The sequence below is a fragment of the Halichondria panicea genome, chromosome 2, assembly GCF_963675165.1.
Source record: "Halichondria panicea chromosome 2, odHalPani1.1, whole genome shotgun sequence".
Lineage (NCBI taxonomy): Eukaryota > Metazoa > Porifera > Demospongiae > Suberitida > Halichondriidae > Halichondria > Halichondria panicea.
The window spans coordinates 1,471,924-1,485,259 of NC_087378.1; the positions used below are offsets into that span (position 1 = coordinate 1,471,924).

At 42.7% G+C, this 13,336-nt stretch overlaps 3 protein-coding genes and 2 non-coding genes across 5 annotated transcripts in view; 3 read left to right on the forward strand and 2 right to left on the reverse strand.

The window, feature by feature from the left end:
* LOC135331576 (cilia- and flagella-associated protein 43-like) lies at positions 1 to 9,957 on the forward strand. The gene is made up of 28 exons (XM_064526789.1): positions 1 to 139; positions 192 to 445; positions 495 to 591; positions 637 to 801; positions 880 to 1,222; positions 1,279 to 1,458; positions 1,522 to 1,770; positions 1,826 to 1,906; positions 1,963 to 2,111; positions 2,160 to 2,263; positions 4,504 to 4,641; positions 4,715 to 4,890; positions 5,023 to 5,160; positions 5,356 to 5,483; positions 5,544 to 5,718; positions 5,847 to 6,155; positions 6,212 to 6,328; positions 6,373 to 6,429; positions 6,484 to 6,660; positions 6,719 to 7,096; positions 7,186 to 7,539; positions 7,651 to 8,058; positions 8,108 to 8,220; positions 8,289 to 8,448; positions 8,504 to 8,577; positions 8,635 to 8,806; positions 9,133 to 9,286; positions 9,635 to 9,957. Exons 1-28 carry the CDS (start codon positions 111 to 113, stop codon positions 9,799 to 9,801), a joined length of 5,046 nt encoding a protein of 1,681 aa, XP_064382859.1. The 5' UTR covers positions 1 to 110; the 3' UTR covers positions 9,802 to 9,957.
* LOC135331578 (uncharacterized) lies at positions 2,295 to 4,245 on the reverse strand. The gene is made up of 3 exons (XM_064526792.1): positions 4,084 to 4,245; positions 3,287 to 3,996; positions 2,295 to 3,154 (listed from the first exon to the last, which is right to left on the reverse strand). The coding sequence occupies exons 1-3, from the start codon at positions 4,238 to 4,240 to the stop codon at positions 2,384 to 2,386; spliced, it is 1,638 nt and encodes a 545-aa protein (XP_064382862.1). The 5' UTR covers positions 4,241 to 4,245; the 3' UTR covers positions 2,295 to 2,383.
* On the forward strand, positions 5,204 to 5,275 carry Trnap-agg (transfer RNA proline (anticodon AGG)). Its single transcript has one exon. It is a non-coding gene; the product is annotated as a tRNA-Pro (tRNA).
* LOC135331575 (sodium leak channel NALCN-like) overlaps positions 9,958 to 13,336 on the reverse strand; it is a 13,765-nt gene continuing 10,386 nt past the window's right edge. Inside the window, exons 25-29 of the mRNA XM_064526788.1 lie at positions 12,988 to 13,193; positions 12,572 to 12,744; positions 12,220 to 12,397; positions 12,127 to 12,166; positions 9,958 to 10,452 (exon numbers count right to left, since the gene is read on the reverse strand). Coding sequence (XP_064382858.1) covers positions 10,091 to 10,452; positions 12,127 to 12,166; positions 12,220 to 12,397; positions 12,572 to 12,744; positions 12,988 to 13,193 — 959 coding nt within the window. The 3' untranslated portion in view covers positions 9,958 to 10,090. The remainder of the gene's footprint in view (positions 10,453 to 12,126; positions 12,167 to 12,219; positions 12,398 to 12,571; positions 12,745 to 12,987; positions 13,194 to 13,336) is intronic.
* Trnaf-gaa (transfer RNA phenylalanine (anticodon GAA)) lies at positions 13,247 to 13,319 on the forward strand. Its single transcript has one exon. It is a non-coding gene; the product is annotated as a tRNA-Phe (tRNA).

Here is a 13,336-nt window from a genome sequence, read left to right on the forward strand (position 1 = left end):
AGAATAATTATTTCCATGGGCTCGAGGCTAGATTCATGGTTGCCTAGATACCAGCAAACTTTCTTTCGTGTGCGTTATTTGAGATAATTGTTGTTGAGATCAAAGGGAAAATGAATTTGTATGGAAACCTGGACATAAAGTAAGCAAAGTTGAGCATAGTCACACCTATCATTACCTATACTCCATATTAGGTGGTCCGCTGGGTATGGAGGCAGTCCTATACACCATATTGACAATGACACCCTTGTTTATGGTTCGGGTAACCTGGTGACTTTCATGAAATCCAACGGAAAAGTGATTCGGAGCATACAGAGTGAAGGCAGTGGAGTTGGACCTGTAGCCGTTTGTCCGAAGGCAAATTTGTTTGCCTACGCTGAATGCACAATTCAGCCGAGGATATTTATCCTGAGTTACCCCACATGCAAGGTGGAGGCTGTCCTCGAAGGTGCATACATAGATGCATTAAATTTTGTATGCACTATCGTATGTAATAGGTGGAGCGCAGCTAGAGTACTCCCACCTTGTCTTTTCAAGTGATGGCAAAAAAGTAGCCAGTGTTTCCTCTGTCCCTGATTTTACCTTATCTCTCTGGTGAGTTAAACTACATAATGTGGTTAGTTTTCCATGTTCTATTAGGAATTGTGAGGAGTGTACAGTAATTTGTGATACCAAAGTGGGTACCAGTGTGTCCCAGATTTCAGTCAATCCTCTCAACTGGAAGCAGCTATGTGTGGTGAGCTCTGCCAACGTCACTCTGTGGAACTTGGAGCAATGCGATGATGTTAACTTACTCTCACCAGTGTAAGCACCATAAATTGTCATTAATTTTATTGTTTACTGCGTGTGTGTAAATGTGTGGTGATAATTTTAACCTCATAGGAAAGCAGTCTTACCAGATATTGAGGCAGCAGTGGGTTACCAGTCGCACCCAATCCTCCCCTGCTCATCAAACGATGCAAAGCTGGAGCATGCAAGTCAGAGGTTGGAGCGAAGGGATACCAAACTAGATGGAGGCCTGACTCTGTTCACGCCCACTGATATTTCCAAAGTGCTGTATTCTGAGAGCTATAACACATTTATGCAGAAGAGGGTTCTCGTAGAGCCCAAGTGTCACTGTTGGACCCCTGAGCAGAGTGTGTATGTGGGGTGCTCTGGAGGACAATTACTTATGATGGAGTCAGACAGCGGAGTTACCAAACTAGTAGCAAACCCACAACTCACTGTGAGTGCTACTTAACCAATTTATCAATTTATATTGTATTTTGCTGTACTCGTTAGGCTTATTGCCCATCTCCTGTGCCGGATGAAATCCACAATACCAACATACTGTCAAAGAGAGAGAGAAAAGTCAGTATCACTGAGTCTGAGGTTGCCTTAAAGACTGGTCATGCTCTGTTGAGGGAGGGCTCTGTGGATTGCATTGCACTTAGCAGGAAAGGCTTATTCACTGCTGGCAAGGTATTCATTATAATCGTTGGTGTTGGATAAGGCTTACAAGTTTCTCCATCACACACACTTTAGAATGGTCAGATCAACTGTTTTGAATCTAGCAGCAGTTTAAAGCTCCTTGGTACCTGTTCTGTTAATCAGCCCGTGGTGTCACTCTCCTGGTCCTTCAACTACAGCCAATTGGTCCTGGGCACAGCGGAAGGCTCTGTCTTCTGTGTAGACCCAAACAAACTGGAGAGTGGAGCGACTACCATCTCAAGCACTGGGAGGTCTCGACTGATAGGGGTGGATGTCATCACACCCGGTACTACACATTGTATTGTAAGTATAATTATACTGTTGGATTCCATTGTTACATGTGTACTTACTTCCCCAGAGCTGTAGAAGAGATGGTACTCTTCATGTGTGGAGTATTGAAAATGGCCAACTCGTCTCTACCCTCGAATTGAATACTGAGGTTTGTTTTTGTGGGTATAAATAACCAATTGCGTTAATACTGTCTCACCCTTTCAGTGCACCAGTATAGTGTGTCTTGCTAGCAGCCACACTGCAATGGTTGGTACCTCCTCTGGACAACTGCTCCTGATTGCACTCAATGAACTATCAGAACCTCGACTGGTCTGGAAAAAATTCATGCATAATGGGCCAGTGAAAGCTATAAGGTGACTAATCTTGGGTGAGTGTGTGTGCGTACACTTCATATTACTCAGGTGTGACGATGCTGGTAAATTTATGGCAACTATGTCTGACAAGGGAGAAGTTTTCTTCTATGATGCTCGAGCTTCAACTGGCTTTCAAGTTATTGGGTATACAGGTATGTACACGTGCTTAAATCTTTTCAATCATTGATGTTTTCAAAATGTACAAACAAACACAATAATTATATGTATCACACAAATGACATAATGTATGTATAGTGAACTACTACAGCTGCTTAGGCATTTGTGTTCTGATAGCCGGTGAACGATGCAAAAATTCCACTTGGGTAGTTACTTAGGCGTTCAATGTTTCCACAAGCTAGAGGAACTGCGACACCATCAACATCCTGAACCACGACTAGAGAGTGGCCGACAATCGTGTGTGGGCCAAACACAGGGACGTAGTGGGAAGAGGAACGATCAAACTGATTTTGAGAACCTGGGGCTATTGGAATAGCAGAGCCAAGGTTCCCAATCAAGAAAGCATCGCCAGTTTTGATATTGTTGCTAGAAAGAGGTCTGCTGAAAATCGATCCAGTAGGTTTGGAGAAGATGGCCCCAAGAGCATCTGCAGAACAATTTTTAGGATCGCTAACCATCCCTTCACGGATTATGAGTGAAATATTCCTTCGGCGAATCGATTGGATATGTGGCTGAATGAACGTACGGTCGAGAGGACTTGTTTGATAGAAAATGACTGAACCAAAGATGTCCTTGCCAGAGAATTTAGCCTTAGCCACTTGGGGGGCAACCTTATCAAATCGAGCACATGCATCAGGCGCAGAATCCAGACCTCCTACTCGGACAGATATGAAATGGTTATTGGCGGGAGAGAAAAGTGTGGATAATGGGATGAGCCCAAGCTGAGTGTCAGTACAACAAAGACGCATACGACCATCCACTTGTTGTAGAGGCCCACATTTTGCAACCAAGTCTCCAAATCGACAGAGTCTGTGTTCTTCCATCGTACAGTCTGGGAAGGTGTGTAGGTCTGAGTCACCAGCAACCTATTAAATGTGTGCACATGAGTGGGTGTGTATGTGAGATGCCATTAAAAACATTGACTGGGTTAGCATAATAACAATTATTACCGAGTGGGTGTACGATTAGTTTACAGTGGGTGTAATGCATATCTTTACCGCATCTCTCAATCCATTGCAGGAGTTTCCAGAGTCAGGTTGCCCGAAATGAAGACTCCATGTCCTGTCCCTGACTGCCGTAGTATCACCGACCACTTGCACTAGGTCGACAAAGATCTTGGCACTGTCTTGGCCAGCTACATGACGGATCACAATTTCCCCTTGAAGAACACCATTATCAAAAGCAGCCCTCAAATTTTTCACTCTGCAACCAACTGGCTCAACGTTTGCACATATAAACCTATTGTTTGGAGATTCCGGGTAATGGATAACTAGTGATCGACCAACAATCGATTGTGGGCCATACAGGTCCAAAGTTTCATCTACAAAAAATTGCTGCTGACGATCATTTCGAAGACGACCAAGTTTCCTTCCAAAATCACCGACTTCACATGCTGTGCGGTTCTGTTGATTGCAATTAACTCGGTAGTCTTGGTCATCCCCAACGTTGTTTGGATCATAATGTCCGCCTATTTCAATTCGGGAACATGGGAAATCTTTTAACAAAGCATTTCGGACAGGTAAATCATGTGCGTGCCATGGATAAGTCCCACTGAACTGATCAAGACCTTCCAAGTTGACGTTCACCTCAGTTGGGGCACCTCGTGTCGGCTGGTAGAACTGAACATATCCCCTCACTCCTCCTTGGTCAAACACGGCCTGCACATTGATAGAGCCATCACTGCGACCTTTGTAGCAACCATTGAAAGCTGGAAAGATAGACAGAACATAAATATATGTTTGTTATTGCTATTAAATAATTGCGTGTAGCTTGCTAGCTAGAATTTAGCTCTTACATGGAGGTGGAGATTTGTGGAACTGGGAAGTGCTGACAAGGGACACGCAAGCCAACAGAAATACCAGGCCTTGCTTTTTTACTGCCATGCTGCTGCGGGAGCTCCTAGATTCTTGTAGCTGCAGTCTTGCAAAAAGATTCGCACTGCAAAACTGCATGCACAAGAAAAGGTCCTATTGTTTGATCTCGCATTGTTGTTTCTGCGCAGCGGCGCCAAATATTTGCCTCGATACAAGCCGCTAGTGAACTTTTGGTGAAGTTTGTTTCCAGCCCGAATTTTCTTTATTAAAACGCGTGTGTCTAAACTCTGCTCATAAATTAATAGCCGCCCTCTCTGGTGATTCAAGCTGAGAAGCATAAAAATAGGAGTCTTATTATGGGCTCCTCTTGATGTTATACATGTGATTATTTTATTTTTCAGGTGTGCGTGGAGACTTGGTAGATATCTCTTGTTGTGGAGAGCTTGATGAGAGACACGTACAGTTTGGGGTGCTCTCCACCACTGACGGAAGAAGTCTGATCACAACACTGAAGCTCCCTATACATGTTCTGAATGAAAGTAAGTGTTGTGTTGTTTTTCTCTGGTATGAAAAACATAAGGTTCAATCCAATAAGAATCATTTCGCCTTCAGGTCCACCAGAGCTGTATAGTGATGCTACCAAGCAGTTTTCTAGCAAATTTGTCCAGGTTGTGGAAGCATTTGTCTCTGAGAGAATATCTTCCCTCACACTAGCCCCTGGTGACGCAGCATTCTCTTTTCTGGACTCAAATTTCCACCTATCCAAGTTCAAGCTGTCATCTGAGCAGGTATTAATTTTCACCTTAGAACAGACGGATGGTTTGTTTAAAAATAAAAAATTGCAAGGGATGAGGCTTTCCCTTTTCCTTGATAATTTTTACAAAGCGATTCGTTTTGTGATATTCATTATTTTGTTTTAGGGTGCAGTTCTATCATTACAATCATCTTTTGAAGGCCATGAATTGAAATGTGGGAAGCCTATCTTGTCGTTCCATCAAGAATGGATGTTGTCTGCAGGCTGTGATGGAAAGCTCTTGCTAAGACTTGTTGAAAAGCCTGTGAGTAGTACTTAAAACACTTAATGCTGATTAATTAACAACCGGCCAGTTGGTCTAGTGGCATGATTCTCGCTTAGGGTGCGAGAGGTCCCGGGTTCGACTCCCGGACTGGCCCAGGTTTTGGCCTTTTTTACCACTTACAATTTTTTTTTTTCCCTTTAATCTCAGTGTTTTTTTGTCAAAATTGCTAACTAGGAACCTGCAGTTGTCTGCACACCACACCACTATCGCTCTGGAGGTTGTATTGACGCTGTGTTCACTAGAGATGGTCAGTATGTGCTCACGGCTGGTGACAATACAAATCTAACTTGCCTGAAGATGGTGTAAGTAACAGTGTGTGAACGCTGAATATGTTTATGTTTTATCCATTTTTAATATGACAGATTCAAAGAGCAAGGAAAATTGAAAGGTGCTACTGCTATAGAATACCACCAGAGGTGTGTGCGAAAGCTGGGTGAGGTCTGCAGCAGAGAGAACCAAATAGTAGCCGAGTTGCCTGTTTTCTCAGAGAGTGAACCTAAGGATGAAAAGAGTTGGCTTGACATGTCCAAAGAAGAGGTACTTATCAGTGAATACGTAGCAACTTTTAGCCTGAATGTTGCAATGTTTTGCCCAATTAAACGACAATGATTGCCTCCAAAAATGACGATTTCATTTATTTAAGTTTAGGGTTTTGAACCATTCAGGCTCACAAAACTGAGGATGAGAAGTATGCAGAACTAAAGTCCCAATTAAGAGAAGAGATCAACAAATTGAGAGAGAGGGTTCTCACAATGATAGCCTCCAATGCCGATCTACCAGATATCGAGAGGTTGGAGCGTCAAGATTTTATTCTTGACACCGAGGAGCATCAGCAGATTTTGGCCGAGGAAGAGAAATTAATTGAGGGAGTGAAGGGCGAGATTGAGATGGTGAACCTGGCCAACATGTTCCTGAGGGAGCAGATCAAGGGAGAGTGCTGGGACAGCATGGCAGTGAAAGGGAAGACTCTCAAGGTACAGAGTGAGGTCACTGATTGGTTGCATGCACACTCGTATATACATGTATACAGGCATTTCGAAACCATATCCAAGTGAACAACTACCCACTCAAAGGGCGCAGTGAAGCCACTAAGAAAGAGACAAGACGAGTTGAAACTTTAAGAAAAATTGAGATAGCAGAGAAAAAGGTAATGTGTGTGTTCTAGTGATGTGCTTTAATATACTCACTCAGATTCGAGACGAAGTGGGAGCATCACTCAAGCAAACACTTCAATCTTTCAGATCAGATGTGAGTGATCATTGTACATGTATGTGACTTTCAAAATTGTTATTGCTGTTTCAGGAGGTGATTGAAGATGATGAGCTAGTGGGTGAGGAAAAGATAGAGGAAGAGATGGGTGACCCAAACAGTATGTTGGGTAGCCATGGAGCCCAGCTAGGGGGGGAGTCAAAACTCTTGTGCGACCAGTTTCATCTCCACTCTCCAGTTATGAAGAAGCACCAAATTGTCCTCTTGGAGGTTAGTGTGATCACTTGTCATTGACAAAACACCCAATGACAATATCTTTCGTATGTAGGACTGTATCTTTAGAATGAAAGAAACCTTCAACAAGGAATTTTCAGATGCCTTCCGTGCCAAAGAGAACGAGATAGCCCGCATTCGAGAAAAAAACATTCGCATCAGTAAAATCATTAGCCAGCTCAAACTGAACGACTCGCTGATAGAACCCAGCCTAGATATAGAAGAACAACCAGACCGCCTGCTCTCAGTTGATGACAGCGAGGTCACAGTGGAGAAGTACATTTCTCCGGAGGAACTGAAAAGAATTGAAGAGGCGGAAAAATCTGAGGAAGCACGGATATTGGCTGAGATGGGGGACAACCCACGAGATAGGGCTCTCAATATGATGATGGGGGGACGCCTTGAGGCCAATGTGGAAGAGGATCTGTTTAAGGTGATGCAATTTTTCAATGAACATGTTGGATTTACCCTTGCACTTCGTGATGGAATTCGTCTTGTACTGTATTTTTTCTCTGTTATTAGGACATGGCTAAACCAGAGCTTATGTCCAAGGACCCCACTGAGTTGACAGAGGAGGAAATCATTATTGTGAGGGAATTTCAAAAGAAGGAAGAAGCCTTCTTGGAGGAGAGGGAACGACTTAAGAAATCTCTAGAGGCTGAGTTAAACAAACTCCAAACTAGTATTGTTCAGGGCATGGAACAGTTTGATGAGAGAGTGCTCAAGCTATTTCAGCTCAAAATCCGCACGGAAATGGCTATACATCAAGAAGAGTTGAAAGTGTTGCGGCTGTCCAGGGCTCTGCTGGTCGAGTTTGAAATCACAAAAAGAGGAAGGCAGCTGAATCAAATCCTGGAAGATAAAAAAGTGGCAAAGGTACACACCCTATACTAATGTACACGACATGTACTGTGATAATTGGTTGTGGTACATGTACCAACTCTCTCACAAACTCAATGTTGACAGTCAGTCTCACATTTCTAACAGATTCAACTTAGCAGTCTTATCTCAAATGCCAAGAAGAAGGTGGAAGATTATCGAGACGAATATGAGCAACACCAGACAGAGGATAGGGAGATGGACAAAGCCTTCAAGAAAGACTTTGCCGACTGTGAGCCCTATGTCGACCAGCTTTACAAGTTGTTTCGAAAAAGGCCGAGGGGACAGAAATTGAAGCAGGTACCCAGTGAGACTGGTCTTGTGGCTGATCCCACCTCGGATAATCCGTTTGCCCTCCGACCTTCATCTGCCGCTAAGGGGGGTGGGCGTAGTGGTGGATGGGAGGAGCAGATGAGCAAGCTGGATGAAGTCAGTCATATGCCAGAGAATTTGGAGCTCTCCAGCTGGGATAGATTTGTCATCTATAGACACAAAAAGATTGAGAGTGAGCTGAAGGTAGGAACAATTTCCCAAGAGTTTACGTGAATGAGTGTTGTCTCCTCAGGTGAAGGGTGTAGCGCTGAAGCTGGCAGAAATAAACGATTTCCTACAGAAGAGACAGGCAGAGGATGAAAGTATTCAACAGGACATTCAGCAGGCTTTCAAAGAACTCAACAAGTAGGCGTTCTTTGTCTGTCTTCATATGTACATATTCAGTACTCATTGTACGTACATCGTGTTTACAGGCTTCAAGAGGATAAGATGATTTTTGATATGAATCTTGAGATTCAGTTCCTACTCAAGCAGGGTCAAGTGGAGGTGGATATGGACGGTTTTGTGCCAGATTTCACAGACAGTGTATTGGTCCATCGCAGTCGTATTGAGGAACTCAACAGTCAGATTAGGGTAATCTCTATTTATTGTACTTAACAATCAATCAGTTTTGTATTTATTATCACAGACTCTTGGCGAGTCCAAGTTGAGTAGCATGACTGAGTGTAAGGACTTCAAACGTGGTATCAACACGCTGGAATGGTATGACCTTTTAAACCTTAGGCTAAATAACCATCACTATGCTTTCGTACTGTATAGGGAACACAAGAAGATGCGTATGGAAGCTGAAGACTTAATCGAGAAGGCAAAGGACATTCAGCTGCTCCGGGTAACCAAGGATCTGCAACAGAGACTAATGGAAGAAAATGTAGCAGCAAAGGATCAGAACGAAATCGAAACTCTTGAGAATACCATTGAACTTACTCAAAAGGTAGTCACAATGATTTAGTACATACCTTTACATAATTATAGCTCACCTTCTTCTAGTTCAATTCCTCAATAACTACCGTATAGCGGGTATATTTCGAGGGTATAAACTTTCGCGGAACGACCGTTAGAAAGGTTTTTTGCGGATTTAATTTTCACGGAATAGCAGCCTTTCTGCAGCATGCATGTATGCAATATTAAATTTGTGGGTATAAATGTTCGCGGTACATGCTTAATCAGCGATTTATACCCTCGAAATATACACGCTATATGATATGTGCTATTTTGTCACAACATAATGTTTTAAAAGTGTTTTTCTATTTTGTACAGATGAATCGCAAGTCGATCCGTGGTTGTCAAAAGACTCTGCACAAGCTTCAACGGAAGGTTGATGAGCTCCACTCAACTAACACTGGACTGGACAGACAACTGCTGGAGATGGAGGTCTCAGTGGCAGAGAGACAACAGATCGAGAGATTGGCAGGTACGTAGTTGTGTGCACTATTACATGAGGTGTGTGTAAATCTAACTCTCAATCTTTGCTGTTGGGGGATACATCAATATTGGCCACTCAATGTGTAGGCAGGGCTTACAATATACGCTATATTGACAATACCCACACATCTATTCCTTTGATTACTCATCATACATACACATACCGTATAGTGAATTTGGGAGCCTAATATTTTTGGTAAAGAGGCGTATTATCACATGTGATATACTGCAAGCTTAATTTGATTCGTCAAATTGCCAAAATTAATTCGTTGCCGGTATACGGTATGTCGCACATTCTATTATTATATGTAATCTTAATTATGTAACCACCACACAGGTATTGCTCCCTCGGAGGCCAACAGAGAGCAGCGTATGCAGGACATAGTGACTAGACGGCGATTAGTGGAAGCGGCTAAAGGCCATGACCAAGAGATATCAGTCCTCAGGACTGAGCTGGAGAGACAGAGGATGCGAACATTCCCTGCCCTTGTGCAAGTAGACTGAATGAACTATTGAACATAATTATCTAGATTTAGCTCTTCTGACTTATATAATTACAGTCTCATAGAGCATTTTCTTTATGTATACTGTTATAGTTATATTATACATACACGTACATGCACTTGCTGTCTGTTGTTATAATTATTTGAAATAAAGAAATTGAGTGCAAAATTAATGTTGATTTCAAGTATAACGTAATTAAAACAAAAGTGATTAAAAATCCTCTAAAAATAATAATTGTTCAATTCAAGACAGGCAATAGTGTATAAGCTAAAAATGAATTGCATAATTTCTACAGATAGTCATCGAAGTAGTTATCTGGGTCAGTCTCCACCTTGTCCATCCACTCGCTCTGCATCTTGATCCAATCGTGCCACTTGTCTCTCCTCCCTGGATCAATTGGAGGTCCCAACTCAGCCAACTTGGCATATGAACGTGCCACATTCCTCTCCTTCTCTGACACATCAGCCTCCACCTCCATCTCATCATCGGACCTGGTTAGTGGGACATCCCCTGGTCGGAGGAAGCTACTCTGTAGACTGGGGAGGACCAGGCTAGTTGTTAGCATGTCTCCTTCGTCTTCAGAGTCGGCTGAGAGTGGCTGATCTATCCACTCGTCTTCAGGGACGTTGAGGGAGGGAGGGTCCCACATGACTGTGTGTGCGTGCATGCGTGTGTGTGTGTTTGGGAAATTGGAAATAAAAATAAATGTGAGTGTGTACATTCGTTAATTTTTATGTATCTATGTATCTAGAACTCTAGACTCTCTTGTAAGGTTGGAATAGGACATTATAAGATTTCTATAACCAGTGATACTAATTGGAATGGGATAAACAACAGTAAACACTCTTCCGTTAGCTAATCTGACTGTTACTGACAACCCGTATCACGTGAGATATTTGCTGCGTCAGGAAAGAAGCCAAGAGCCATTGTCAAGTGAGAATACATAAGAATGAATTGCACACCCAAAAAAGGTAAGCTCACTATTTGTTGTTGATAGATACAGTGTAGCCGATATCCGGCTATATAATATCTTGTCATGATCTCAAAAGCTTAACACAATCTTAGATAGAGTTCATTTATTAGGTTTCAGTGATCTAAGACGGATAATTTTGTTTACACCAAAGAATTAGCCTATAAGACTTCCTTTTCTAGATGCTAATTTGGTTAAGAGCCCACTTAATTATACTAGCAAGTGTGCCGTTTGTTTTTCAGGAGAGAAGAAGCTAAGTGGATCATCGGTCCAGGTGGAGGGAAAGGAAACGAGTCGGGAGGAAACAAACAGAAGTCGTGACAAGTCCTGTTTTGTGACGCACAAGCAACTATACACCATGGACCAGACGAGGGAGACGGGGCAAGAGCAGCCACAAGCCAGCTGGTGCCGTATTCTTTAGTGGTTGCAGGAACTTACACTTACACCATACTTGTGTTGTTGTTTTACTTGTGCTGAGTTGCTAAAATGTGCTATGGAATGCCAACATCACAACTTTTGTTACAGGGAGCCATTCCATTAGTAGCCAGGCTAGTATGTACTGTACGTACTACTGTTAGTAACAGTACAAGGGGAAGTACTGAAACTGATCTCTCGAACCAGATCTGCCGGGGGGCCTTGGTCTCTGACTCAAACAGGCTGTTATTAATTTAAACAGGAAGATGACCACCCTCCAGTTCATAGAATACATCTTATTAGATTAAGGCTGGTGTGAGCAAATAGGTACATGTAGGTTAACATAGACTCGCAAGTCGTCACTGTTGTATGGCGAACGGTAGACTGGTCAAACTCTGTGTAGAGACTCGTGTAACGTTTGCCACGATATTTGTGGCAACTCAAGTGGCTAGACCGCATGCGGTTTGGGGGATCTAGTAGCTGATCGATACATGGAATGGAAACCTCAAGTCCTCTAGCATCTTGGTTTAACAATTAGGCTGCAGGCATTAGTCAAAATAAATAGATATCAGTGTGTGTATGTGTGTATAAGGTGTGATAGGTGGTGTGGACAGTAAGTGTTTAGACATATATACTGTACATGTCCGCACAGGAAGTTAAATGTCCACAGATATTTGTGACCATTTTACATGAAGTACTAACCCACCTCTTAGCTATCAACACTGTGTAGTAAACACATTTCTACATGTACATGTATGTACCATAATAATTATACAGGATCGCCAAATTTAAAACCGCCAAATTACAGCGTTTTGGTGGAAGCAACGTCGCCAGACGTAAAAAACGACAGACAAGTTAGTTCAAATAGTTCATTCGCCAAATACCCGCTAACTTTTCCAGTTACACGGTATATACAATGTACCACTCCAACACTATCTCACCAGTTTCCTTGTTCTCAATTTGTCTTGGAAGTTGAGCAACCTACACAATTTACAAAATCGGAACAGCCCTTATTCAAATAACTCTTGGCCTACCGTTTGCCTTCTGTGCTTTTCCTGTTTGATAATGACCGGCTTCACGAATCGTTGCATCCACTTGAAGATGCAGTCCTCAGCCACGTCAAACTGCACACTCTGTTCCAACTCTTCCCTGACGTACAACTCGTGTGGTACCAACCTCTTACTAATGTCTTCTACACGATACGCTACCATCCTGCAAGGTCAAACAAAGAGAAGTGTACATGTACTAGAGGTACACAAGTTGAGAGTATAAGAACATGTTCAGAACACAGTGCATATTGCTTTGTTTATGGCAAATGACAAAAGTTGGTTAGGGTAAACACGTAATTCATGATTCATATTCCAGTCAAGATTGTAAGTGGCTTACTTAAGAACATTTTGGAAAGAGTGATGCTCTTTATTTGGCTCCACTTCCTGTTGTAGACCACTCCCCCCAGTCTCCTCTGCCTTGGCCCCGTGCTGACGATGGTCCCTTCGTAACTCCTCTGCCATTTCCCTGAGAAGAAGGGAGTCACTGAGCACACCACTTCCTTGTCGCTCCTGTGTGTGTGATTTATTTAGGGGGGGGGGGCACTGCACAAAGGCCTACAATATGCATCTTTAATAAATACACGAGCAGCCCATTTTGGAAAAATCACTAACCTAAATACGTTATTATCATTAGTGGACCTAAGATCTTGGGCAACAAAGCTACAAATCAACGTAGGACCAAAGAAATGTACATGGCCTTGATGATGAGAGGTGATTCGAATCAAAAGTATACGTATGCACGCTCTTGCTAACCTTGACTCCATTCTCGTTGATTTTGTAAGTGTAGAACACTTTTATCCTGAGCATTCTTAGGAAGAGTTTGACTGTCAGACTGGAGATCTTCCCAGTGGCCTTCTTGTCAAAGTAGAACCAGTTCTGCTTAAAATCTTTTACTGCACTTCGATTCAGCTCTGTGTCATCGTCCTCGTAGAAGATAGAGAAGTTTTCCAGCAAAACAGCTGCAGTGTGTGAACGTGGGTGCATGTCGTATCAACACTATACAATCACAGTTGCCGAAATAGCTCAGTTGGGAGAGCGTTAGACTGAAGATCTAAAGGTCCCTGGTTCGATCCCGGGTTTCGGCAGATTTTTTGCTCAATCA

What these genes read in the sequence shown, in the direction of transcription:
- LOC135331576 (XM_064526789.1), top strand. Translation starts at nt 111, where the DNA reads ATGAATTTGTATGGAAACCTGGACATAAA. An exon ending in TTGAGATAGCAGAGAAAAAG is followed by an intron (nt 6,329 to 6,372) that starts GTAATGTGTGTG and finishes ATACTCACTCAG; the next exon opens with ATTCGAGACGAAGTGGGAGC. An exon ending in GGTATCAACACGCTGGAATG is followed by an intron (nt 8,578 to 8,634) that starts GTATGACCTTTT and finishes CGTACTGTATAG; the next exon opens with GGAACACAAGAAGATGCGTA.
- LOC135331578 (XM_064526792.1), bottom strand. Translation starts at nt 4,240, where the DNA reads ATGCAGTTTTGCAGTGCGAATCTTTTTGCAAGACTGCAGCTACAAGAA. An exon ending in CCACAAATCTCCACCTCCAT is followed by an intron (nt 3,997 to 4,083) that starts GTAAGAGCTAAA and finishes CTATCTTTCCAG; the next exon opens with CTTTCAATGGTTGCTACAAA. An exon ending in GCAATGGATTGAGAGATGCG is followed by an intron (nt 3,155 to 3,286) that starts GTAAAGATATGC and finishes CACATTTAATAG; the next exon opens with GTTGCTGGTGACTCAGACCT.